Genomic DNA, 27885 nt, shown 5'->3' with positions numbered 1-27885 from the left:
GTAATTTTTGTTAAATCATTTGTCCCAGCCTATATTTTTTCTGTTAACAATAACTGTTGCAGTATTCATTTACTGTAATCTGAAAACAGGTTAGCATTTGTTGTGTTGAATTAATATAGTAATTTCTCAAATTAAAAAAAAAATCATACACATAGCCTGACATAATACAGTAACATGTTATGTGATTTATGGCATCTTGGTTGGTTACAGCAAGACAAATCATATTATGATCATTAATATAATTAATTTGGTAGCCGTAAAGGGCTGTGAAACTTTCCTGTGAGTTTAGCAAATAATGGAAGAAATATATATTAATAATTGTAAATTGCTAATGCATTTTAAAGCATTTTTAATAAGTGTTTAATATAATAATGTAATTACTATATATAACTATAACTATATATATAGTTGTTGTATTAGGTGTAATGTGCATATCTGTGTAAATGTGTGAATGTGTCAAGTTTCATTTCTGGAAAGCTGCGCATTCCCTTTTTATGTCACTGGGAGTCGCCAAAGGGGGAGGGACTTAGGCACGGAGGGACAATGCTTGTGTTTGTGCAAGGGCCCATGAGTAGCGGCTCTGTCGGATCTCTTGCGCCTGACTACGGCTGATACACACATTGTCAGCGAGCAGAGGGGAAAGTGGACCAATGCATTGACAGAGGTAAGAACATAATAATCATCCTCTCAAACAGAGTTTCTAACTTGTGAATTGGTTAAATATGCAAGCTTGTTTGAGTGGGTTGTGTAAAATCTTAGTGAGGGAACGGTTTAGGATGGGGAGAGGGGGGACAATTCGCACTTGTCTGTGTTTTGGCAGTGAAGGAGTATGAATAGAGCAATGTTGAAAGAAAGCAGTGCTGAAGGGAAAGACATGCTCAGAATGCCACTGGGCTCCAGAAAAGACAGAGCGAGAGAGGGGCAGAGAAAAGGGTGGATGTGAGTATGCCGGAGGAAAAGAGATAGAGTAAAGTGAGAATAGTACACCGAATGAGGTGAGAGTTAGTGGAAACATGAGGAAAGAGAAAGGTTACACGAGGGGGAGTTTAAGACAAGTGATGGGATAGGAGAAAGCAAGAAAAAGAGTGACACAATTAAAAGAGTATAGAACTATTAACTAAGATTAATAAATGCTGTAGGAGTATTGTTCATACTTAGTTCATGTTAACTAAGGTAGTTAACTAATGAACCTTATTGTAAAGTGTTACCAAGATTTCAAGTGTTTTCAGCAGGGTTTATCCGATACTTTATATTTTAAACCCCATATTAAAACCAAAAATATCTTCTATAATTATTATGTATGCAGTTTTGTGGCCTCTTATGAATTGTTAGAATATTTGAAATATTTAAATGTTTATAAAAAGTCTTTCTCAAACTGCAGGACCATTTAAAATGTGATAGCAAAAATAGAAAAAGCAACAAAAAAGTAATGAAAAACGTTTTTACAGGAATATGTAGACACTCCCTTCTACATATGTAAATGTTCACCAGAAAAATGCTGAATAAAAAAGGTCATGGACATTTTATGTGTCAAAAATAAAGTTTACACTACTTTCATTTACGCTAGAAAACTCTAAACACAACTACATTGGTATACTGATGTAAAAGTTGGATTATTTTAGTATTAGAGAGCATAGAAGAATTGTTTGAGCTACTGTAGACTTCCATATTTAGATTTTTCCACGGACAATGTTGTTGATACGGTGTTGAAGAACAGTAAAATCATGCTAATAAGCTCCTCGTCTGCTAGCTCTCTTCTCTAGGTTAATTCAGAGGTCACAACCTCATTAGCAGCAAGATTAGAGAGACTTTAGGAGGGGGGATGTTCCCTATTTGTGCGCTGTAGAAAAGCACAATTCAGAAAGTAAAATCACAGATTCTGAAACCAATTGAAAGTCTTTTTTTATTTAAAAAAAAATAGCATGTTGTTATTCTGTAAAGTCATTCTGCAACCACAGATATCCTGAATTGTATTTCTTTGTGTCTTGGTCAATAGCCAGTTCCAAGGTGATTTATTTTTAGCAAAGAGTGGCTGTTCTACCCAAAAGGAAGGGTGTGAAGATTGGCACACCATTCTAGGAGGCTGACCGGGTGGGCCGTGGAAGGTTTGTGCTGACACATTTGCAGCAGAGAGAGAAGAATTGGAGGAAACAGTTGTGGCCACAATGGCCGAGAAAGTGAGGTACATTTGCGACTTCCTCTGATAGTGGATGTACAGTTTAAGATCCATCTAAACCGTTATATTGACATGTTTTTGAGTGTGCATGTATGTTTCCTGGTGTTTACAGCCTCCCTGCTAAGCTGATTAACGGGGGCGTGGCTGGACTGGTGGGCGTGACCTGCGTGTTTCCCATTGATCTCGCTAAGACCCGCCTACAAAATCAGCAGGGTGCTCGTGTTTATAGTGGAATGTGAGTTCAACATCTTTATGAAGTCCCATAACTATGCGCTGTATGTCATGCACTTTTTTTGGGGTCTTGTTCTGGTAGAAGGTAGAGAGTTTCTTAAGCAATAAAATGACCAACTGTGCAACTTGCATATGATGATGATCAATTGTTTTTGGAGTAACAGTCATTATAGTAGCATATGTGAGAGGTGCAAAATGGCAGCTGGTTTCCTGTCTTAAACCTTTTTAAGCCTATAAACCCTACGCTCTTAGAAAAAGGTTCAATTGGGTTCTAGAGAACACGAAGGTGCTTGACTCAATTTTATGCAAAAAGTTTCTGAATATAAGGAGAATGATTCAATGATTGCATAATACTTTTATTTTCATCTTTAATGAGTTAGTCTTTTTTTTTTTACCTGGTGGAAAATAAGTTTATGTTTATTGATTAAAACTAAATCCATAAAATTATCCCATGAAGGGAATCCATGAAGGTTCTACTACAGTATATGAAGCGCATGACAACTTTTAAGGTTCCATATAGAACATTTACATCTAAGAGTGTAACATAAGTTATGTTACATAAGTAACTCTTAATTATCACCATCATCAAAACTTTGCTGAAAAACAATACTTTATACATTTTTAGCCTTTTAAAATAATTACGAAAACATCCGCCTTTATTGTGGTACATTACTTTTTGCTGTAAAATCTTCACTGTTATTTAAAAAGTAAATGTCAGATTTTTTTTGATTATTAGTGATATTTTATGATGAACACTTACTTGACAGAAGAGATACATCTTATTAGAAAAAAAATCATGTTCAAATGTAAGTATCAAATATGATACAACAGGCCTTTTAGGAACATTAATGTGTACATCTCTCAATCATCATTGTATTGTATTGCATTATATGATTTGCACCCACAGGAATAAACTACAAAGCTTTAATCATAAAATTAAGCATTTAAATATTATTTGGAGATATAGAGTGACAACTGATATTTATAGGCATTTTATGTAAGTGATCTCCTATACTACTGTTATAAAGATCTCATTGATTTACATCACAAATGATCAGAATCTTACTTTTTGGCCATATAAATATCAGTAACTGCACTAAATTGTCACAGTCTGGCACTCTGAATAGAATTGATGTTTTCCTTCTCGAGTATGAGCTCCATATATTCACTATATCGTATCATATGAGCCATAAAACCCTGATGTATCAAATATGATACAAAACATAAAACACATTTGCAAACTTATGTTTTACTTTTGATATTTTGTCTCAGGAATCAATAAACTGTACCATTAAAAAATAAATCTGACTATTATAATGCTCTTTGTGTGCATTTTACTTTACAAATTCTGAAAACATTTATGCATCTTTAAAAAAACTACTGCTTAAGGTTTATATAAAGCGATTCACGAAGGCAGCATGTGTTAGTGATTTACTCTGAGCGGAGGACTTTGTCTGGATTTTGAATGACTCAGATGATGCAAAATAACTTGAGTCACACGGTTTTGCTTCTTTGATTTCTACACGCTCCCAAATGTTTTTCATTCCTTTTTAAGTAGCTTGCTCAAAAATGTCTTTATGCATGTGTGATACCATTGAGATAAAGAATAGGACTCTTTGTAGTGATGGTGTGTGAGGAGCTCTTTTCTTTTTTGTATGTACACTTATGTAACAAGCGAATACCCAAGTGGTTTGTGGGCAAGAGACAGGCTGCCATGTTTTAAGCTCTTTCTTCCACACATTATTCACTCCCCAAAGAATTTTTTGTGAATGTCTAATTTGGCTGTTCGTATACACATAAATGGAGAGCAATAAAAAACGTTTGTTACTGTTGTTTAAGAGATTTTCCACCATTTATTCTGGTTACTTTATTCTACTTACCAAACAACAATTCATTTAATGAATTGTGATTTCATTATATTTAGATTAGCTTATTTCAGAACCAGGTTGTAATATTTGATTAATCATATTGAACATTTCTGTCTTGTTATGAAGGCTGGACTGTTTGGCAAAGACGATCAAAATGGAGGGCTACTTTGGCATGTATCGAGGTACAGTGTTTCTTTTTTATCTAGTGTCGACTTTGTTTGTACAGTCAACATTAAAATCAAAATTTACCACCTTAATGAATGTTCATGGTGTTTTTGAAAACAGTGTTATTTAAAACATTAATAGTTTTAATTGTTAAGTGCTGTGGGATATGTTACTTTTTGTATATATTCTCAGAATTACATTTCATGGTGTTTCTCTCAGGTGCAGCTGTGAATCTTACACTGGTCACTCCAGAGAAAGCCATCAAACTGGCTGCCAATGATGTCTTTAGACAGAAGCTCTCCAAAGATGGGTAACGGCCACTTGTTACCCATTTACAAAAGCATAGCTCCTTATTATACTTATTTTATATACATATATAGTCCAACCCCAGATTTATTGCTTATGATTTATTCTGTCTGGTTTTGATAGTTTCGAACTTCTTCACAGTATTTAGTTGCCTGTGCATCCTAAGCTGGGTTAAATATACAGAATTGAGTCACACAGTTAGTTGTAACCAGCATGCTTGTACTGTGGTTTAGTTCTCATTCATTCTGGAATCGTGACTGCATGTGGTTGCGCTACATGGTTAAGATTCACTGAAAAAGAACTGACCCAATAGACTAATTTGTTTAGGAGTTGAACCACACTGGTTTCAATGTTTCTGATTCATATGAAAAGAACCAACCTTGGGTACACCATGTAATTTTTGCAGAAAATATGTAACGCATTTGCAGAAGAGCATTGTTTTGGTTGTGCGTCTTTGCGTGACTGTGTGGATGAATATTGTTATCCTACTGCTTATAAAACATTCACTACTAGGCTTATAACAAAGAAATATAACTGGATCAGATGGAAATGATCTCTAGCTGACTAGCTGAAGACGTTACTGTAGCTATACCTATTAATAAATGTTACTTCCTTCAAAATAAATTCCAGCACAGCGCTACAACAACCTGTAATAAAACAACTATCACAATAGTTAATAAATTAACTTTGTTAGAGAGATACATACGGCTGTTCAATAAAATACCAACCTTGCTCACCTGTAAATCTGCATCTCCGCATTGCTTTTTACAACATTTCCAATCCCTCAGTTCTTGCCATCTCACGAAAAGCCAAGCCTATGTTGATTTTTGTTTTATTTCGTGCTCTGAAGCGTTCTCTTTTCACCAGCAGATTCTGTTCTGTTTGGCGTTTGTTAAAATGGGTGATTTCCCGGAGGTTTGCGATTTAGCTGCTCCATGTCAACATTCCATTTCAACTAACCTGTGCCACTTTTACACCATACACGCATCAAAGTAAGCCGGAGCAACTTTTCTTTATTTACAGATATGACGAGACACGAATGGGCGAGGGGAGTATGTACGCAATTTCCCACCAAAACCATCCCGCTAGGTCTTAAATATAAACACTTATAATAGGCGTACCATAGTGAAACAGGGTGAGACAAAAATATGTTTTGGAAGAAGGATTGTTGATGTATTGACTCATTATTTAAATTTAGTTAATTTTGAACAAAAAAATAAATTATTTAGTGTACCTTTAAGGAATATTTTTGAAGTTTTCATGAAATAATGGAATAATTCACCAAAAAATTAACATTTTGTCATCATTTGTTGACTAACCTTCATGTTGTTCTAAATCCGTATGACTTTCATTCTACTGTGGTACACAAAAAGAGAAATGTTGAACTTTCTGATTCACTGAAAAGAGCTCATTAGATTGGTTCTAATGGAACTTTTTTTTTAATGGTTTTTGTTTTTTAAAATTAAGACCATATCCCAACCCTAAAAACACATTTAACCTTTGAATACAGTATTTACCTAAATGAAAATATTTTCTATAAACTATTCCACAGAGGCATTTAGGTCACCAGCTGACTAATTAGACCAGTTATTTGCTTGGCAAATGCAATAACGATCTCATCTGCCCCACCTGTCATTGTATCTGTCACCCATAGAAAATTACCTCTGTGGGGGGAAATCCTTGCTGGCTGTGGGGCCGGGACCTGTCAGGTGGTAGTCACCACCCCCATGGAAATGCTAAAAATACAACTGCAGGATGCTGGCAGGTTGGGTAAGTGTGTTTATTATGCTCCCATGAGTGTCATTCGAGGTATGTAGGTCTCTATCTTAGGATACCTTACTGAGTAGTACAAAGGTTAGCCAGAAATAATAGAAGCTGTTTGAGTATAATGGTGTCAACCGAATAGCAGTTTCTCCAAACTTCAGTGTTATTACGATACAGGATAAAAACGATGATGTTGAAGATATGAGTTGTAACCGGTCCATTTTTGTCTTTACAAGCTGCTCAGCGGGCTGTCACTGACTCTGCCCCTGCTGCTGGTCCGACTCCCTCACTGGTTGCCTCTCCGACGGCCCAGCCAGGCCCCAACGCCCCTCCTCGAGCCTCAGCGACTCGTATCACCCTGGAGCTACTCAAGACCCGAGGCCTCCGGGGTCTTTATAAGGGTGCAGGTGCTACTCTGATGAGGTGAGACACAATCAGCTATTTAACCAATAGGAATATGGTCTGTAAAGCAAATTAGGGTTACATCTTCATTAATCTGGATACATTTGAAAATGGCATTTTCGTTTCAAAGCACTCTCCGTCTAGTATCTTCAAGCGTCTTCAAGCGTTTTCCAAAAGTTTCTCATCCACACTGAAACATCAGAAAACGCGTCATCGTTTTCAGATATCTCCGTTTTCACAGTCCACACTACAACACGAAAACAGCGTTTTCAAATTGATCCACTTTGGAGAGCGTTTTCAAAAAGCTTCGTTTTCGTTAAAAAAAACGCCATCTCTGTGTGGAGTCGGATGGAAGGCCAAAACGGAGAGAAAAAGATGTGTTTTCAAACGAAAATGTGGACAAGGCCTAATTCAGTTAAAAAGGAAAATTCATTTATTCACCCTCATGTTGTTCCAAAAATGTATGTCTTTCATTCTACAATTGAATGCAAAAGGATATATTTTGAGCCTATAATGAATTGGTAATGGGGCTTTTAAGGTCAAAGAAGGAACCAAAGGCACTGTAAAAGTGGTCCATATGACTTCTTCTGAAGTCATACAAATCATCATTGCTTGATTAACAGACCACAATCTAAGTTGTCATTCATTATAATTTGTGCATAAATCATTCAGATTGGTTTTATAAACCGAATGAACAAAAAGGTGAAAAGATCAGACTAAAAATAACAATTCAAGTTGGCATTAAATGGAAATTTAAAGAAAGTATATGTCTAAATCTGTGTTAGTGAGCACTTCTCCTTTGCCGAGATAATCCATCCACCTCACAGGTGTGACATATCAAGATGCTGATTAGACAGCATAATTATTGCACAAGTGTGCCTTAGGCTGTTAACATTAATAGTAACAGAATTTGAATGTATTGGTCAAATAACTAAGCAATGTTAGCTGATCAACATCCAGGGCCCGTATTCATAAAGAATCTTAATGCAAAGAGTAGCTCCTACTGAAAAAATTCTAAGAAAATTATTAGAAATGTGGGCGTTTACTCTTAAAATTAAAGAAAAAATCCTAGTAAAGAAAAAAGTAATTCAGAAAGCATCTTAACCCTTAAAAGAGTTCTTAAGGTCAAAATTGTTAGGAGCACGGACGAGGATTTTTAAGAGGCTTAAGAGTTTCTTTAGCAGAGGAGAAAATGGCAGAAAGACGAAGAGGGAGAAGAAATGTGTTGCAGACAATAGATGACAGTGAGTCAATAAGACACTATAGATTAGATCGTGCAGGGAACATGTTTGTGACCGATTTTATTAGAGACACAATAACATCTCCGACAGCGCAGGAATGGCGTAGTGCAAGAAATTAAATCACTACTGTACATTAAGATATTTGGCAGCTGGGAAAATGCATCAATGCAGCAGTGATGATTTGGGTCTGTCACAACCTTCTGTAAGCAGAGTGATCACAAACAATTACAGCTCTTTCAGAACCTCTTATTGTGTCGCAGTTCATTTTGTTTACACTGGACATTCCCACCTTGCAGGCTCAAAAAAATGCATTTATGAATATAGCAGGCTTCCGCACAAGCAGGGGGAATGAACCGTAAATAATTTATTATTAACCGCTATAAGCTCCCACTTCTGCTTCTGTGCTGTGACACCCGGCCTGAATTTTCCTTTAAGGATGGCCTTGTGTTCATCCACTAACTGGGCTCACAGTAAACATTGTTCCTCTGTCCAGTTGAGCTTTCTTGTTTTTTTATTCCATGTTTGCTACATTAAAACCAACATTCAAACCACCACTTAAATAGACTGGAACAATTTTTATCATTCTAATCCAATCAAATACCTTATAGGAAATTAACAGTATGGTAAATAAAAAAAAGGATTTATATACACATATACAATGTGTGTGTGTGTGTATGAGAATGGTCAAATAGGAAAAATTACGCATGTAATTTCAATGTGAAGCCTTAGAATATGCCCTATACTTATAAATCACTCTTTTGTTCCTTCTTGGACAACCAACCAATCACAGTGTTCAAAAGATTGTGTCATACATAGCTACGGGGTCAGCCCCGCCTCCTCTCTAAGATAAAAGTTTTTGTCTTTTCCTTACTCAGAGTTGCTCTCAGATCGGTCCCGAATCGCTCTTAAGCTAAGACTCCTACGTAAAAGATTTTAAGCTAAATTAAGAGTTTTCTGAGAGGATTCTTAGAATCTTTATGAATACGGGCCCTGACCTTTTGCAAACCCTCAGTGACGTGTTGTTTAACTTAAGTGATTGCTCTCTCTGCAAACGCATGCACTGTTTCGGGACAAAAAGATGAATAGACGGCATGGTGACCTCTCACCTTTAACACCGCCCACACAAATAAACCCACTCACCTATCCAAACAGCCCCTCCCCCACAGGCTCCCTGAAGTCTGTCATAGATATAAACACTAGATGTCGCCTTGGCTACGGCAGTTCATTGGAACGAATGCGTCAATAGAGCCGCCATCTTGAAACAGGGGAACACCTCATCAGCGTCAATGTAGGAAAAGGTCTAACGGAAATAAAATCACCATAAATCGTCATGAATGCGATTTTCTAGTTGTTTTGGTTTGTTCCAACGGTCAGACATGTATTTATTATAGAGTCCAGAGAAATTTTAAAAAAAATTAAAAAAATTTCACAATCTTGTGAAATGTAATCCCTTGCTGTCTGGTTTTTAGATTTCGTTCGTGTAAACAATCATACGCAGCACAAAAGTCCGGCATCATCCATGAATTCAGCCTTACCTAGCTACTTCCTATGACAAGACCCCAGTTTCAAGATGGCGGCGGTTTTGACGCATGTTTAGACCCCCAAGGCGACATCTAGTGTTTATATCTATGGCAGTCTGTGATGTAATCCCAGCTGAACTGATCTAACCTGCCAGCTGTCAGTTCTGATCTGTTATTCATAGCTTTTAATTAACCGTAGGCAGAATTCTCTTCTTAATGGAATTTTAATGAGAGCTCGATCTATCTTATTCTGTTGTCTCTCGTCTACGGCCTACAAGGCCTAAATCATATTTCTCCATTCACCGTTTCACATTTACAGACTAAAACTAATCAGGCAAAATGATCGATAACGATTCATCAATAACGTCCTGCAGCTATGTCTACATTCTACAGCTCTATGTCCTTTCTCTTTCAGGGACGTTCCGTTCTCCATGATCTACTTCCCGCTGTTCGCCAACCTCAATGCTGTAGGCCGCACTGAGGATCGCCATAGCAACCCCCAGGATCGGGCCCCCTTCCTGCAGTCTTTCGTGGCTGGTTGCACGGCCGGCTCGGTGGCGGCGGTAGCTGTCACTCCTCTGGACGGTGAGATACAGGCAAGAGAGGAGTAGAGGAACACAATTTGCTCTCTCTCCTTTCGAAATGCATGCAATTAAATGTCCCGTTCAGTTAGTCGCAGCCGTCCAAGCCTGTAAAAACCACTGCTAATCCTGTTTCAATGCTACTGCGCTACTGAGAAACTGTTGATAGACATTGATGTAGATTTTGTATGGGTAATAGAATATTTATTTATTTCAATAACAATACATATTATATAAAAAAAATTGTATATGCATGAAAAATGTACTTAGTGCATATACATTTATTTTTGCACTTCTAACATTTCTTAACAAAAAGGAGTAGTTCTTGAAAGAAATACTTATTACTTCTAGTACTGAAGATTATTTAAAGGAACCTTAAACATACCCTTTTTGTTTTGTGATGAATTATGGGTAAATTTTTTCCAAACTGTTGATTAATTAGGTCACTACAAGTATTTCATAAAGGCACAGAATGAGTCTTTTGTTTCTGAGTGATTCATTTTTAAACCCCATGTGATGTGGAGACTGAAACATTTCATTTGCTTTGAACAAAGTCTGTTAAGTGTGCTTTTCAGTTCTATTTAGAAAGCTTTTTGTTTATAGCTCTTGTTTCTATGTCTATTGTATTGTGAGTTCTTTGTTGACTAAAAAAACAATGGGGACAGAAGGTTTATTTGGACAGTAGAAACTGAAGATTTGGCATTACTCTCTTTAACATTACAACATTACAAATAGACTTAACCTATAACCTAGTTTTTCATCAGCTCATTATTCCTGTGGAGCATATAATATGTTACAGTAACAAATACACTGATACTGATTTAAAGTGCAGAAACATTTACCTAACGCTTAACTAATGTTTAAAAAACCTTGAATTTGTTGGTGATCCTCACTGTCAAAAAAAAGTTGCTGCATGACATTTCTAAGTACAATCAACTTGACTGTATAAGACATTTCAACTTAAATAATATTAAACTGACTTTTAAAAAAATTAGTTGAATCTAAAAAAAAATTAAAATTGTAAAAATGTAAAAACATATGTTGTCATGACTTGATCATACCATTTTTTACAGCTGTTAAATCTAACTGAATTGGCCAGAGCAGTTATTGAGTCAACAAACAGATCTGGTTTTACCAAATAGCATTTTATTAAAATAATATAATAATCACAGGTGTAAATTAATTTTTTTCAATTAGATTGTTTTGTGTACATTGCAAAAAATGATTGTTAGTTAAACTTGTAAAAAGTACGTTATCTGGTTGCCATAAAATTTTAGTTCATTGAAATTAAATACAATACAAATACAAATAGTTAATACAATAAAGAAGATTGGTTTAATAAATAGAAACTCAGATAATTAATTTGGTTCAGATAACATAATATTTAAGTTGATTTGACAAAAGATAAAAAGTTGTGATAAATCATGTTAATAATTTTTTATAGTAGACTTATATTTAAATTACTTTCTTTTTAAAAAGTGAATCATGTGGCAACAAACTGAACTGGAACACATTAAGTTATAATAAACACATTTACTAATAGAACATAATCAAGATATTGTACTTGTGGCTTTATTATAATGTTTTAATGTTTATGCTTTTTTCATATAAATTTTTTTGAGAATAATTAAATCTTAAAAAATACAATAAGTTGTATATTGTTTTAGAGAATGTAGTACGTCAGGGACCACATGATGACTTAATGACATCATGACTTAAAAGAATCACAGAATCGTTTTTTGAAATGACTCTTTCAAAGAACACTTTGAAGAGCCGATTCATGGAAATGAGTCAGACTAACAACTGAACAGCTGTATAACCTGCATCTGGGAAACCAGATCTGTGAAATTAAAATATTCATTTCCACTTTCAGCGCAAGGCGTAGATCCAACCAAATCTGTTTTTAATTTTGATTAATGCTTATTAATTTCAGTTATAAAGACCCGCCTACAGACCTTACAGAAGGGAGAGGGAGAAGACTCCTATAAAGGCATCATTGACTGCATACAGTAAGCTTTTTATTTACATGTTTGGCCTCTTATTGTATGACATTGTACTAAATAATTAACATATTCATGTATCATGAAATTTATATGGCATTCATACTTTCTTTTCACAGACGCATTTTAAAACGAGAGGGACCAAGCGCGTTTCTCAAGGGAGCAACGTGTCGTGCTTTGGTCATCGCTCCGCTCTTTGGCATCGCTCAGGGCGTGTACTTCCTGGGCATCGGCGAAAACCTGCTGGGCCTGCTGGGATAGCAGCAGGTGATGTCACCTCAATCATCATACACACATTACTGTTTCTACACGGGCCAAGAGATGATGATGAGAGATGAAGGAAGTTGCGACAATGAAAAAAAGAAGGTTCCAGACTTTATTTGCGACAAGGTAAAGATGGAGAGAAATTCATGTACCCAACTAAAGGAAGTTCAGACACTTTGGAAGAACAGACGAGGGTTGTGTAATGCTAACATAAAAGCCTATATTGCACACTAACATAGTAGGCTACTTAAAACCTGCAAACAGGGTTCTTTAGGTAAGACAGGGTCCTGGAAGGGTTATTATTTTTATGTCTTAAAGCCCACAGTTACAATCAGTTTTAAACCAACATGATTCATGGTTGATTGATCTGTTGTGAACAGGGTCGATGTGTATTTAGATTTAAAGGAGACTTGAATTAAAGTTGAAAAAGATTCAGGGGCCTCATTTATAATGTTGCGTACGCACAAAACAGGCCCTGAAAGAGACGTACGTCACTTCCGACGAATAAGTTGGGATTTATACAAACAAACCTGACGGGAAAATTTGCGCACCTGCACGCAAACTCTGACCCATGCGTACGAACGTTTTGGAGACGGAGCAGTTTGGCGACACCGATGGTGAGCTGGAGTTGAATGTCTTTTTGATCACTTTTCGACAGAAAACAGAAAGATGATACAAATATAATTTCACTCACCAAGCCCAATCACTTTGAAGCAAATAGCCATTCCTTCTTAAATGTCCGCGCCAGCGAGCGCGTTGGGCCGTTTAGTGAAACTGACGCATATATAGCCTATCTAACGGCAGATGAAGTAAAACCGTAAATCTTCATTATGAGTCCTAATCATAAATACAGTGCATGTTCACGATAAAAGTTTAAATAAATGAAAGAATGATTTAAACTATGTTTTACTCCTGATATAAACATTTAGATAAAATATGCCATTCTCATTAATGGAGTTAAACACTTAAATTACATGAAGTTACAACATTTTTTATATTCAATCAATAGAAATATTTGTAGTGGATGCAATGCTTTTGAACACTTTTCCTCTGGCATTCTGTTTTAATGTTTTAACTACAGAGAGAATTGCTTATCATGATAATAGCAGATTGTCTGAGAAAATATTTTCATGGAACTAATGCACAACATAGGCCTATCTGTTTCCATTAAAAATATAAATCAATTAAAAATACTATTTGGCCAGTAGAAAAGATTGAGAAAAACTTTCTCTGAAATGTATTTTATACTATTTGATTTATTTATTCGAAAACAAGGCAAAGATAGATAACTAAATGATTATTATCAATGTAATGTGACGGCACATCCGTATCTCATATTTTCTAATGTCTTCTTGTACTGTTAAACGTGGTATCACGTGGATGAATAAGCATATGCAGATCTGCATAGTAAAACTAGGCGTTGATAATATATAACCATATATTTGCGCAGGTTCTGGCGTACGCACGGTTTTATAAGTCTGAATATTTTCTGGCGTACGCCATTTTTGGCTTTCGCCGCACATACACTTTTAGTAAGGATCCTAAGCAACGTTTTGACCCCAGATCTACCAATTTTTGTGCCTCTCTACCGCTAATACCCACCCCTTTAAACAGCAAAAAAATACTCAAAACCAGTTTGCAGGGTCTGCTGACTTAATTTAATTCTTTTCTCTCAATAAATCTGAAGAGACTGCTGGGCTTTGCTGTGGAGGCCTTGTCTTCCTGTTACATGTTCCTCTGCGGGACAGAATTCCTATAGGCTATATAATGTCGGCTTGATATTTTTTAAAGCTTCTTTAAATGATTTTTTTGAGTGCGCAATAAATTAAAAAGCAAAAAGCCTTATCCTTGCTACTCTAGTTTTTCACTAAAAAGAAATAACAAAACGTAATATAAATTACCAGTGGCTTTTAAAGTGTTACAAATATATATATACAAGTATATGTTTCACCTTCAGTAGCAAAGAATACAGCGAGAAGTATGTAGAGAAATTAGGTCTTGAATAGTTTAATATTGAGTGCACTTTTGTAAAATTGTGGAAAAATAAAAGATCTTTCAATTTAAAATACAGTATTATAATGTTAACAAGCAGTTTATTGATGGATTCCTTGGAAGGCAAAACTTGATTTTTGAGAAAGAAAGAAAAACACCTCAGAGGCATCATATTCATGTTATACTAAATATTTTTGATAAGCAAAAAACAATCGGTACATTTTAAATATGCAAGACTGATATATGTGTCTCTGCTTATTACATTTATTCTTCAGCCTTTGTATTTTAAAGTCTTTTTGAAAACATGGTCTGGAGTAATTTGATTATGCAAAACATTGTTTGTGCACAACAACTGATGCTAACTTGCATTTGATATGTTTGATTTCCACAAGAAGGTAGCGTGTTTTTAATGTTTGAGGTATATGTAGCATTTTCTGTAAGCCAGATGTACGATCTGTACAATTTATGTACGATTGATTTCTTTCCTGTATGGTGGATAAAGTGTAACCAACAAGCGATGCTATGAGTTTGTTGATATTGTAATGGGCACAGAAATGATTCAGAATATAAATAAAATATATTTGATTTATTTATCTGTAGTATTATGCAATTGTACTAACAAATGAAAATGCAGAAAAAAACACAAAGGCACTATGTTTTTAAGACATTAAATGAGGACTTCCCTTTTCCAGGGAAAACCTGTTAGGCTGCTGATTTAGATAACTTTCAAGGCAATAACAATGTGAATTCCTGAGTGCTTATAGCTCTTTGTTCAAACAGCTTGAGATAAGATATCAGGTGTCCATTTTCCCTACCGGTGACATGATATTTAAACAGGAACCGCTAAAACACAGAGATATAAGGTAACACGAGCACATAAGAGCCTTTCATTTTCAAACACTTTCTTTGGTTTTTTTTTCCAATAACAAAAACACACAAGAAAAAGAGCACAACAATAAATTCCTGGAACATGATCAATTGAATATTCAGAATTGCAACAAGAATAGTTTTTCACTTCAGAAAAACCACAGTGACCTTAAAAAAATAAAACTGCCCATCAGACCTCCTCATTACTTTATCATGTTTTCTGAATTTCACCGTTCTCCCAACTACCACTAATGTGTGTTAGTAACAGTCCATTAATCCATAAACCTGCGATTTGGGTTGGCACCAAACAGAGTCACTCTGATCTCAGGCATCATCTGTGAAAGCAGAAAAAAATAATGAGGAAGACATTCACAAAAAACAATCTTTTATACGGTTTATCCCTGTTGTAAAATGTGATTGTTTTCTCTACCTGTTCCGCTAGAAGGTCTAGTCTGCTTTCCAGTGTGTTGGACACCTTGATCTTGCCGTCAGCATTATAAACTTCAACACCTCCTGAACTGAGGATGCCAAGCATGAACAATGAACAATTTGAGAATATGAAAATTTTGACAAAACTTGAGTGTAGAAGAGATCTTACATGTTAGGGGACAGGAAGTTGTTTTCGTCGATGCGCACCTCAATATTACTCTTTACAGCCTCTTTGTAGATATGGATGCTTTTCTGAACGGCAGCCTGAAATAAACAGGTATATCAACCTCTTCAAAATTGTAAACTGTTTGCATAGCTGATATGCACATTGTAAAATATTATGTAAACGGATTGATGGAATAGAGCTCACCTGCACCATCGCTACATCTTCCTTTCTGCACCGGATTATAACCCTGGCCTCCAGCAGCTGATAAAATCCCTAACGAAGCAAAAAGAAGAAAAGTTAATAAAATACTAAATTATTTTATTTATAATAATAATAATAAAAGATTAATCAAATATATATATAAATGTGTGTGTGTATATATATACACATATATAAATGTATGTGTATATATTAACTTATATATACAGTTGTATCGAGCAGAACGAGTTGCGTGATTGCTGATGAGCGACACCTGCAGAGGACCGGAAGCATAAAAGGAGCGACGACAGTGAAGGAAGAGAGGCCAGGCCTGGACTATTTTATTTAATGTTTTGTTTTATTATGTGGCGCCAGTCGACCGTGAGGGATAGCCATCTTTACTTTTGTTTTGTATTTGTTTATTTATTTATTTATTATTAAAATTGTTAAATGTTCGCCAGTTCCCGCCGCCTCCTTCCCATAACATCCGAACTGCGTTACAACAGTGTGTGTGTGTATATATATATATATATATATATATATAAATCATTGACATACTAATACAGTCTTTGCTAATACTTTGAGTTACATTATTTTTATTTATTGTTTTCGTTTTAATTCAATTTAAAGTTGTAGTATTATTGTTTTGTGTTTGTGTTTTTATTCGTAAAAAAATTATTTTTTACTTAAGTTAATATTTATTTCAAGTAATGACTTTTTTTATAGTTTTAGTTAATAATAACCCTGACACATATATTGATATAACTACATGTAAAATAAATATGACATGATAATACTAAATTATAAATAATAAAAGACTGAAGGAGCTCAAAGCCCGTAAACTAATAAAACAAAAAATAAAATAAAAGTAAATAATAATATATATATATATATATATATATATATATATATATATATATATATAGCAAGACCATATCTGACCTGTAACACCAGCCCCTCCAGCAGTGCTGGGTACTGATTTGGGTCTTTGGCAATGTTGGCCAACCGTTGCTGTGCATCATTTAGGAGATCCTGCAAAGAATCACATGAGGAAGATGAAGAAGAGATGGATTTCTTGTAGTTTTATAAAAGTATATACTATATAAATGTGAAAATCACATCATCATCATACCTTAATCATGTCATCGCGGGCTTTGAGCACCTTCAGTCTTGCCTGGTTCAACAAATTCGACATCTGGCTGTGGATTTGAATGGACACATTAAATATCCCAATGAAGGACTCAAGGTTACACATTTAAAGAACATAAACTCACATTTTCTTCTGTTGATCAATCTGTTTCTCTTTCTTCTCATAGTACTCCATTATCTTCAACCTTTGAGTCTGTACCAGTCGTCCCTTTTCGATATTAAACTCTTCTTCTGCCTGCAAGCCACAATACACATGACTTAAAGCAGATATTTAAGGAAAATTAATAGATGATATAATGATTAGACAAATACAACCATATTTATGCACTTATGCGAATCATTGGATTTGTGCTACCTTTGCATCAATTTCTTCTGCCTTCTCGTTGGCTTCCTGCTCAATAAAGGCCATCATGTGTTTGATCTGGAGAGAAGCAATGAGATCAGTGTCAATAAAAGAGCAAAACAAGGTTTAATTACAATGTAAGAACTGAAGCACCACTGATCCTTTATTAAGCTGATGTACTGTATGTAATGAAACAAAGGGAGACGAGGGTAGAAACTGATGGGGAAGTGAGACTGAAAGAAGTGTTGAATAAGTGCAGCTGGGAAAGTCCATGGAGCTGCGCTAGACAACTGAAGGACAGATTTCCTTATTTTTCCATTACAATACACAGCATTAAACATCCACAGTATATCAATTAATAACATCTAGATTTGAGAAAGTGCATTTGCTCTCCTCAAAGTGAATGGGATATTTCACAGTCTAGCAACGAGTACTAGAAAAAATAATAAATAATCATGCTTTCGTTATAGGCGCCTTTCAAAACACTAAGAAAACTTCTTCATAAAATACAGAAGACAACATATAAATTAAAAATGTTTGTTTACGAGAATAATAAGACTGAATATCAGTTCAAAACAAAACGAACCACACATTTGTGCCTGCCGTGTTTATTTTTTAAAGTTATGAGATTTCTATACTTACCTGATATTAAATATAATACCTTAATTAAAAATATAACTTCAAAAAGTAGTTTATAAACTTGTTAACTGGTTTTCTCACCTGTTTCTGTACCGCGGCATCGCTGAGCGCCATGTTTTAAAGTTGTTTTTAAGGCACTGACTGTGATCTGAAGAGGGATTTATCACGGAAACTATTGAATACTAACTTCGGAACTACTAATCTAAACTATGAATAACTACTTAAGCTATATTAGTGAAATATGCTACAGCACTAAAGTACAGATCCGTCAAGCGTCAGCTGACAAGAATGAAGGCGTCATGTGATTTGAATCGTCATGTCCGAGGTAAGACTCCGCCCACTTTTCATTTGCTTGTTTAACACAAATACATTCTCTGTTAACACTTTAAAATTACTTATTTCGTGAACTAAGTAGTAAATTATTGAAAAGATTATAATTGTGAAAAATTATCTTTAATCATATTACAGGTAAATGCCTAGGACCAAGTATTATTATATAATGTTTTTTTGTTTTCTACAGGAAACCCTGTTGGGCCACATGCATGTTTATATCTCATAGAGTAGGCCTACTTCTTTTCCTATAGACATAAAGATGGACACGACTTCTTAAAGGCTAATATAACATTTAATTGTAAATATTATTATCAATCATATTTAATGTAGCTTTCAAAATTCTACTGCAAAATATAAAAGTTAGAGACTAGGATTTGGTATTTGAACACCACTTTACAGGTGCACATATAATTCCTCATTTTGAAACTCAACTTGAGCAACTCTGACCCTCAAGACTCTGTGTATCTTGTATTATACAGTGAATTTTAATGTGAGTAGAGCTTCCAGTGCAGAAGGAAAGTGACAGTGCAGACATCCATAGGAATTACACAGTAAAGATGAAATAATATAACAAATAATAATATAAAGTAAACTAAATTTAAATAATGAAATATTGCAAAGTGATAGAAATATCTTCTTTTTTTTTACAGATGTAACATTTTGAGATTTTTATGTACAAATGGACAGTTATAATAGACGATTTACAGTTAAATGAGAGTTTTAACTGTTCGTACTGAATATAGCATGAGGGAAAACTGTTCTTGTGCCTGTTCTGGTGCTCGTTGCTCAGTTCAGACTGAATGTGGGATGGGTGTGTGGGGTCCAAAGTGGTTTTCTTAGCCCTTTTTCTCACTCTGGCAGTGTAAAAATCTTGGAGGTTGGGCATGGGGGGACCAATAATCTTCTTAGCCATCCTGACTGTATGTTGTAGTCTCCTGATGTCTAATTTGGCAGCAGAACCAAACCAGACAGTTATAGATTAGATGAGCATAGGACTCAATGACAGCGGAGTAGAACATTAGTAGAATATTAACTGGCATCAGCACTGAAATTACTGAGAAATCAACATGTGTCTCTGAGTGTATAAGAGCAGCAATTCATGAAAGAGCCCTACAGTAGATATCCTTCCCAGAGAACATGAGACTCTATCTAGCTGTCTTTGCGCTCCTGGCGGCAGTTCACTGCGAGGAGCTCTTTAATGGGTAAGTTCAGATACTTATTGCCATATGCAGCCTCGTTTCTTGTTCAAAATGTCCTAATTATCTTTTTTATTCTTGATAGAGACCAAGTTCTCAGAATCCAGGCAGAATCTGAAGACCACATTCAGGTTTTGAAGGAGCTGGAAAAGAACGTGGATTGGGGGGTATGGCATTCTTTACTGGTTAAATATGTCCTGCTGACATATTTTAGCGTCAATTGATCACATATGCAATATGACATGAAAATATATATTATGTGACCTTATAGCTAGATTTCTGGACCCATGGCTTCTCTACTGAACGGCCTGTTGACATCCGTGTGCCTCACACCAGTCTGTTTGCCTTTAAAGGCTTCCTCAGGGGAAACAACATCACTTTCACTGTCATGATCAACAATGTGCAGGTGAGTTATTTACAAAAATCTAAAATCAAAAAAATTACATTGAAAGTCTTGCACAATTTTTAGAGGAAAATCAGTAATTGATTTCATTCCTATAAATCCCAATAGTTAAGGAAGTCTTGTGATTTCTTTCTTTCTTTCAGTAAAGTATTTGTAATACACAAGTTTTAACTGTATCTCAGGAACTTTTGGACAGGGAGAGAGCAGAGATGGTTATGAACGCAGAGATGAAATACAAGACCAAGGGCTTCAACTTTGCTGCTTATCACAACCTAGAGACTGTAAGTACATGTGCTGACTTTAGCAAAAACGCTTGTGTAACCATATTTCTATACATTATATCATGTATTTCAAACCTAAACAAAACGTCTAAAAGTTTTATTCACTTCAGATTTACAGTTTTATGGACAGCCTTGTTGCGAGTCATCCTGACCTGATCTCTAAAGTGAAGATCGGCAGCACTTATGAGAACCGTCCTATGTATGCCTTGAAGGTGAACAGATTATGTCATCATAAACACAGATTACAGACTGATATTTATTTATGTAGGCCTATATGTATATTTATTTGATTTGTTATATATTTACACTGTGTCCAGTTCAGCACTGGTGGAGAGAAAAGGCCTGCAGTCTGGATTGATGCTGGAATCCATGCCAGGGAGTGGGTTTCCCTTGCCTCAGCAGTGTGGATTGCTGACAGGGTGAGTTTATAGCAGCATTTATATCATTATAAGCAAAGACTTCAAAATAAGCAAAAGATTTTTAGTTTTTAGTTTGAATGTTTGGCCAATGTGGTGACAAAAAAAATTACAGAGTAACAATTTACTATAATAGTCTAAAGAAACCATAATAGCTTAGAACTTGCAGATACAACAAAATCTGATAGACAAAAATAGTCTACATAATAAACCTATAAAATATTGTTTTAATATTCTGATCTGATCGTTCTGACTCTCAGATTGCCATAGACTTTAAGGAAAACCGTGCCCCTGTGCCCAGTATCCTTAGTAAAATGGATATTTTCCTGATGATTGTGGCCAATCCTGATGGATATGTTTTCTCCCACCTCACTGAACGTGTAAGCAATCATTCATTGTTTACGAAAAGCATAAACAAAGCATGTTTAGAAGCATTTATAATGACATTACTAATTAATATTACCTCAGCCAATTCATCGTTTGTGGCGTAAGAGCCGGTCTGTGACCTCTAACCCCAAGTGCCTTGGTGTTGACCTCAACAGAAACTGGGATGCTGAATTTAGTGGTATGTTTTTTACTGTCAATTTGGACATTTTTTGTTGAAACTGATTTAAATAACTTTGCCTTTTTAAATGTCTCTACATTTTCTCCAGGTCCTGGAGCAAGCGATGACCCCTGCGGGGAAGACTATCGAGGTCCTTCTGCTCAATCCGAGATTGAAGTGAAAAACATTGCAGACTTTATCACCAGCCACGGCAACATCAAATCCTTCATGACCCTCCATGCTTACTCTCAGCTCTTAATGTATCCCTATGGCTTTAATGGCACAAACGCTCCTGACCAGCCTGAACTGGTTAGGAAATCTACATCCATAAAGCACCTTGGTTTTCTTTGTTTTACATGATCTCACAGTGACACATTTTTATGTGTCTATTCTAGCATGAAGTGGCCACACAGGCAAGCAAAGCCCTCAATTCTTGGCATGGCACCATTTATAAAGTTGGGAGTATCTTCCACACTATCGGTAAGTGGATTGTGGATCAATTTTTTAACCACTTACTAAGACATGGCATATGTTGTTACATTGCACAGTATGATTACATTCGATTACATGGATTTTGACCATAGTTTAACTTTTGTCATTACAATAAATATTTTTTATAGAAATTGCGTTCAGGTACCATATTCGACAAGATTCATGATCATCATAATTATGATTCATGATTCATTCATCGTTTTTCATTCAAATACATTCAAACGCTATATACAGCCGTTTTTTTTAAATTTATGTAAAATTAAGCTGAATTAATCAATTTATTTTTCTCCCACCCCTAAAATCTACAAGTATTTAGTGTTTTTAAGGTCTGTTATGTTAAAACGAGTAATTATTTTATGAGACATATGAAATGAGAGATTAAAGGGATAGTCCACCCAAAAATTTAAATATATGTAGGCCTGTTTATTTACTCACCTTCATGTCGTTACAAAATTGTATGCATATCTTTCTTCACAACTCCAAAGTAATATTTTTTATTAATGTTGGTATTCAAATGGTTTCAGTTCCCATTTACTTCTGTTGGATTTTTTTGTCCATACAATGTGAAATGTACAGGTAGGTAGAACACCTGCTAGGCATTGCTGTTGATTGCACCTCCTCTGGTGCCCATGGGTCAGCTGCAGGGTCGTCAGCCAGGAACCACCATTCCCCAACGTTTTGCTCCTTTAATCCTGGAACGTCTCCTGGTGGCGGAGCAGTGACAGGGCCATCTCCCTGTCACCCCCTGCAGCCGATAGGTGTTACCCTCTGCGGCTGTTGTCGGGGTTAGTTGTTCTTTCCCCAGTTCTTGTCTTTCCTCCTCAGCGAGAGCCAAAAGCTCCCCTCCTCGGCCTCCTCCACTAGCTCTTTGGTTGCCTTCTTTAGGTTCCCTCCGGTCACTCCTACGTCCCTCAGAAGGCGTGTGGCTGACAGCCCCACGTAGCCTCGGCATCCAACCTCCACTGGATAGATGGTGGTCTTCCAGCCAGCCTCTCGGCACTCAGTGGCCAGCTCTGAGTACTTGGCCTTCTTGTGTTCGTAGGCGGCCTCCATTCCCAATGGAATTTATTTAAATGGGAACCAAAACTGATTGATCACCAGCGTTGTTCAAAATATCTTCTTTTGTGTTTTGCAGAAGAAAGAAATGCATACTGGTTGTAATGACACATGGGTGTGTAAATAATGATAATTTAAATTTTTTGGTGGACTATCCCTTTAAGTGGTGTCTCCAGATGCATGTTAGAAAAGACTGAAGAGTTTGGAGAAAAAGCGGTATCAGTATTTTCAGAAACTAATTTAACCTGCATGTCTTATTTCAGAGCAAGCTAGTGGTGCAAGTGTTGACTGGGCTTACCAACGTGGCATCAAATATTCCTTTGCTTTTGAGTTGCGTGACACAGGCAAATACGGATTCCTCCTGCCTGCTGACCAGATCGTTTCCACTGCAAGGGAAACGTGGCTTGCTCTCAAATACATTATGCAATATGTTTGTGAACACCCTTATTGAGAGAAATGTACTAAAGCTTCAATAAAGGTCCCAGAGGATATATGCTGGATATGAAATTTGTCATTTGAAAATATTATCATTATCAATAAGGGTCAGACCCCTCAACTTCCCAGAATTCATTGTGTTTCCACCATACTCTCCAATTCTGAATCCAGATGAGAAGTTTTTCCACCTGAAAATGAAAAGTGTGCAATGAAGAGGCCTACCTTGGATATACTGTATTGTCACACATAAAATCTAGTGCATATTATACTTTTTTTCTGCAACAACTTGAATTGTCAAAGCCCGAGCATTTGTGGTCGCGATACATGCAATATTTTCTAATACACGATGACATGAATTTAGCAAATCCAGCAACAATTTTTTTCCTCAAAAGCACTCGTAAACAAACTTAAACTGTGATATAACACCTTTTAAATTGTTTAGTAAATAGAATCCCTGTGAAATATGCAGCAATGTTCATCTGGAAAAGACACACACTACACACTATCAGCATTGATATTACTGAGAACTCAACATCTGTCTCTGAGTGTAAAGATCTTGGAGGTTGGGCATAACCAATAATGTTCTTAACCATCCTGACTGTATGTTGTAGTCTCCTGATGTCTGATTTGGCAGCAAAACCAAACCAGACAGTTATAGATTAGATGAGCATAGGACTCAATGATGGCAGAGTAGAACATTAGTTGAATATTAACTGGCATCAGCACTGAAATGACTGAGAAATCAACATCTGTCTCTGAGTGTATAAGAACAGCAATTCATGAAAGAGCCCTACAGTAGAGATCCTTCCCAGAGAACATGAGACTCTATCTAGCTGTCTTTGCGCTCCTGGCGGCAGTTCACTGCGAGGAGCTCTTTAATGGGTAAGTTCAGATCATTTCTCTTTTCCAATGACTTATTACCATATTACAGCGTTTCTTATTCAAAATGTAACCTATCTGTCTTTTTTGATAGAGACCAAGTTCTTCGAATCCATGCAGAATCTGAAGACCACATACAAGCTTTGAAGGAGCTGGAAGAGTTAGTGGATTCAGGGGTATGACAGTTGTATAGCTGCTGACATACTTTAGTTTTCAATTAAACACCTAAAATATTGATGAATATATATTATGTGACCCTATAGCTGGATTTTTGGGCCCATGGCTTCTCTACTGAACGGCCTGTTGACATCCATGTGCCTCACACCAGTCTGAATGCCGTCAAAGACTTCCTTTGGGAAAACAAAGTCCCGTTCACTGTCATGATCAACAATGTGCAGGTGCTAGCAATGAAGCCACGTTAAAACCAAACTTTAAAATAGAGATCAAAAAGATTCAATTGAAATTATCAATCTGTGCAGAATTTTAACTGTCACCTTAAGTTTTACATGGTAAACATGTGTTTTCAGAATAACCACAAATAAAACAGTAACATCCAAAGTTTTACTTTGTTTTAGGAACTTTTGGACAGGGAAAAGGCAGAGATGGTTAATAATAAAGACATGGAACGCAAGACCAAGAGCTTCAACTTTGCTGCTTATCATGACCTGGACACTGTAAGTACTTAGACTACAAAAACAAATGCATGACATAAGTGCAATGTAATGCTTTCAAATGTCTACATTTTTATTATTCACCTCAGATTTACGCTTTTATGGACACCCTTGTGACAAGTCACCCTAACCTGATCTCTAAAGTGCATATAGGCAGCTCCTATGAGAACCGTCCCATGTATGCCCTGAAGGTAGAGTCTGAGAGTACCAATTATATGATTGTGAACTGAGATGTGTTAGGTTTTATATCTTTTTATACACTGATTGCAGTTCAGCACGGGTGGTGTGAGTCGACCAGCGATCTGGGTTGATGCAGGAATCCATGCCAGAGAGTGGGTTACTCAGGCTTCTGCTGTGTGGATTGCCAACAAGGTGAGTGAAATGAAAAATCAATGTCTGTGTAACATAAAACTATTCATTTTAATTTTGTGTTCTAATCTTTTTTTCTTTAGATTGCTTCAGACTATGGCGTTGATCCCTCTGTGACCTCTCTCCTTGGTAAAATGGATATCTACTTGATGATTGTAACCAACCCTGATGGATATGCTTTCACTCACTCCAATGTAAGTCACCTGTTGTTGAACTTACTTGCTGATGGTGCATTCATTTTGCACTGATAGCACTAATATAGATGTCTTGAGCAATCAAACCTGTCTCTGTGATAGCCCAAGACTCTGTAAACAGAAATAAAGGGTCAATCTTTAGCCAATCAATAAACTAGCCAATTTAAAAAGGCTCTATGCTTGTTAATAATTTTGCAAGCTTAGTGTTTTCTGAAATGTATTTGGAGGCCTGAAAAAATCCTGACAAAAGCACATAACAATATTGATAAGAATGAAAATAAATTAACATAAATAATAAAGTTTAAAAAACCTTTTAAACCTAAATAGTAATATATTTATATTTAATTTATAAAAATAAAAGCTAATTCAAAATATTAATAAAAACTGCAACAGTATGTATACGGTTAAAAGTTTGGAATTATTCAATTTTTTAAATGCTTTTGAAGTGAGTATCTTATGCTCATCCAAGGCTAATCCAAAATAAAGTCATGTAAAATATTATTAAAGTTTTTTTTAATTAATATATTTTGTTCAAGTATAATTTATTCCTGTACTGCAAAGCTGAATTTTCAGCAGTCATTAGTCTTCAGTGTCACATGATTCTTTAGAAATTCTAAAATGCTGATTTGCTGCTCAATAATCATGTCTCATTATTATCAATCTTAAAAACAGTTGTCCTGCTTAATTATTTTTTATGTATTATCGTAATACATTTTTTCCCCAGAATTTTTTAATGAGTAAAAAGTTCAAATGAACAGCATTTATTTGAAATAATATTTGATGTCTATCTCCACATTATAAATGGCTTTTCTGTCACTTTTGATCAATTTAATTCATGCTTGCTGAATAAAAGTATTAATATTACTATAATTATTGCATAAAATCTTTACTACCCCAAACTTTTGAAGATTAGTGCATAAATCAGCATATTAGAATGATTTATCAAATAAATGCAGCCTTGGTTATATAGCATACATTTTTTTATTAATATTTATTTATAAGTAATATGAAATACTTTCTGTAATAAGGTGAATATAGGTTGGTTTCAAACAATAAACCAAATTCTAGGGTCTTTGAATGCAAGTGACTATGTCCTTTGACGCATTAATTATTGTTCCAAAAGTCATTTAATGTAGGGTTCCAAAACATGACGCAAATCTTCATCATATGTATTATACAAAAAGATATTACAGTTCAGATGTAGTTTTTGAGGAGTTTAATGCTCTATGGAATAAGTTTAAGTTCTATTTAAACTTAGGTTTACAGCACCTTTAAAAATATATATTTTTAGAAGCATCACTAAAGACATTTGTGCCTTTACATTCAGAACCGTATGTGGCGTAAAACTCGTTCGGTGAACGTTGGCTCTTCCTGCCGTGGCGTTGATCCCAATAGGAACTGGGATGCTGGTTTTGGTGGTATGTAGATAGTTACGCTCTCTTGTTGAAACAGTTGACCATGGTTTTCTCATATGACCATGGACATTTTCTCCCAGGTCCTGGAGCCAGCAAGGATCCCTGTTCCGACTCCTATCACGGTCCCTCTGCTAACTCTGAGGTCGAAGTGAAAAATGTTGTGGACCTCATCAAGGGCCACGGCAACTTTAAATCCTTCATCTCCATCCACTCTTACTCCCAACTCTTAATGTATCCCTATGGTTACACATGCACAGACATTCCTGACCAGTCTGAGCTTGTAAGCCAATTCATATATTTATCAATAAACAGTTTTCTACTTTGGTTTGTCTTACAATCTCAGCCGATAAATTTATCATTTTATATTTCTTTTATTGACTAAGTAACTACTTTTATTTTACTCAGTTTTGACATGAGAAGCACTTTGAGCTGCATTTCATGTTGTCATGTATCATCAAAATGTATTGTTTTTATGTATTTTAGCATGCTGTAGGCACCGCTGCGATAAAAGAGCTTACTTCCCTCTATAACACCAGATACCAAGTCGGAAGCATTTGCAAGATTATCTGTAAGTAGACTGTAGCCTATACTCTGTTTGAATACCAAGATAAGACTTCTGTTATCTGATTGGGAATACTGGCCTGTTAAATTTCAGACCCAGCAAGTGGTGGAAGCATCGATTGGACCTACAATATTGGCATCAAATATTCCTTTGCATTTGAGTTGCGTGACACTGGCTTATACGGTTTCCTACTGCCTGCCAACCAGATCATTCCCACTGCAGAGGAGACCTGGCTTGGTCTCAAATACATTATGGGATACGTTCGTGATCACACTTATTGAGAAATGTGAAAATGTGTTGAAGCTTAAATAAAAGTCCTACACACCCTTTGCTGAAGT

The 27885-nt window shown here is 35.8% G+C and overlaps 4 protein-coding genes across 4 annotated transcripts; 3 read left to right on the top strand and 1 right to left on the bottom strand.

Moving 5' to 3' along the window:
- Nucleotides 1-507: 507 nt before the first annotated feature.
- slc25a18 (solute carrier family 25 member 18) lies at nt 508-15101 on the top strand. The gene is made up of 10 exons (XM_077210621.1): nt 508-664; nt 1997-2182; nt 2289-2411; nt 4402-4457; nt 4660-4750; nt 6401-6516; nt 6747-6933; nt 10089-10258; nt 12188-12263; nt 12374-15101. The coding sequence occupies exons 2-10, from the start codon at nt 2166-2168 to the stop codon at nt 12513-12515; spliced, it is 978 nt and encodes a 325-aa protein (XP_077066736.1). The 5' UTR covers nt 508-664; nt 1997-2165; the 3' UTR covers nt 12516-15101.
- atp6v1e1a (ATPase H+ transporting V1 subunit E1a) lies at nt 15078-18607 on the bottom strand. The gene is made up of 9 exons (XM_077210622.1): nt 18383-18607; nt 17675-17740; nt 17445-17554; nt 17303-17369; nt 17113-17202; nt 16177-16245; nt 15976-16070; nt 15808-15895; nt 15078-15712 (listed from the first exon to the last, which is right to left on the bottom strand). The coding sequence occupies exons 1-9, from the start codon at nt 18413-18415 to the stop codon at nt 15650-15652; spliced, it is 681 nt and encodes a 226-aa protein (XP_077066737.1). The 5' UTR covers nt 18416-18607; the 3' UTR covers nt 15078-15649.
- Nucleotides 18608-19384: 777 nt separating this feature from the next.
- On the top strand, nt 19385-23513 carry cpa2 (carboxypeptidase A2 (pancreatic)). Its single transcript, XM_077210618.1, has 11 exons — nt 19385-19836; nt 19916-19997; nt 20102-20236; nt 20416-20514; nt 20625-20726; nt 20832-20933; nt 21191-21310; nt 21399-21495; nt 21584-21783; nt 21870-21954; nt 23286-23513. Exons 1-11 carry the CDS (start codon nt 19772-19774, stop codon nt 23471-23473), a joined length of 1275 nt encoding a protein of 424 aa, XP_077066733.1. The 5' UTR covers nt 19385-19771; the 3' UTR covers nt 23474-23513.
- Nucleotides 23514-24199: 686 nt separating this feature from the next.
- Nucleotides 24200-27874, top strand: cpa4 (carboxypeptidase A4). The gene is made up of 11 exons (XM_077210620.1): nt 24200-24339; nt 24431-24512; nt 24600-24734; nt 24912-25010; nt 25097-25198; nt 25278-25379; nt 25460-25570; nt 26898-26988; nt 27066-27265; nt 27469-27553; nt 27641-27874. The coding sequence occupies exons 1-11, from the start codon at nt 24275-24277 to the stop codon at nt 27826-27828; spliced, it is 1260 nt and encodes a 419-aa protein (XP_077066735.1). The 5' UTR covers nt 24200-24274; the 3' UTR covers nt 27829-27874.
- Nucleotides 27875-27885: the final 11 nt, after the last annotated feature.

Source organism: Siphateles boraxobius, unplaced genomic scaffold, assembly GCF_051911475.1.
Source record: "Siphateles boraxobius isolate OS27281-9 unplaced genomic scaffold, OSU_SipBor_1 65, whole genome shotgun sequence".
Classification (NCBI taxonomy): domain Eukaryota; kingdom Metazoa; phylum Chordata; class Actinopteri; order Cypriniformes; family Leuciscidae; genus Siphateles; species Siphateles boraxobius.
Note: the sequence above shows the minus strand (reverse complement) of the source record. Positions and strands in the feature narration are given on the sequence as shown.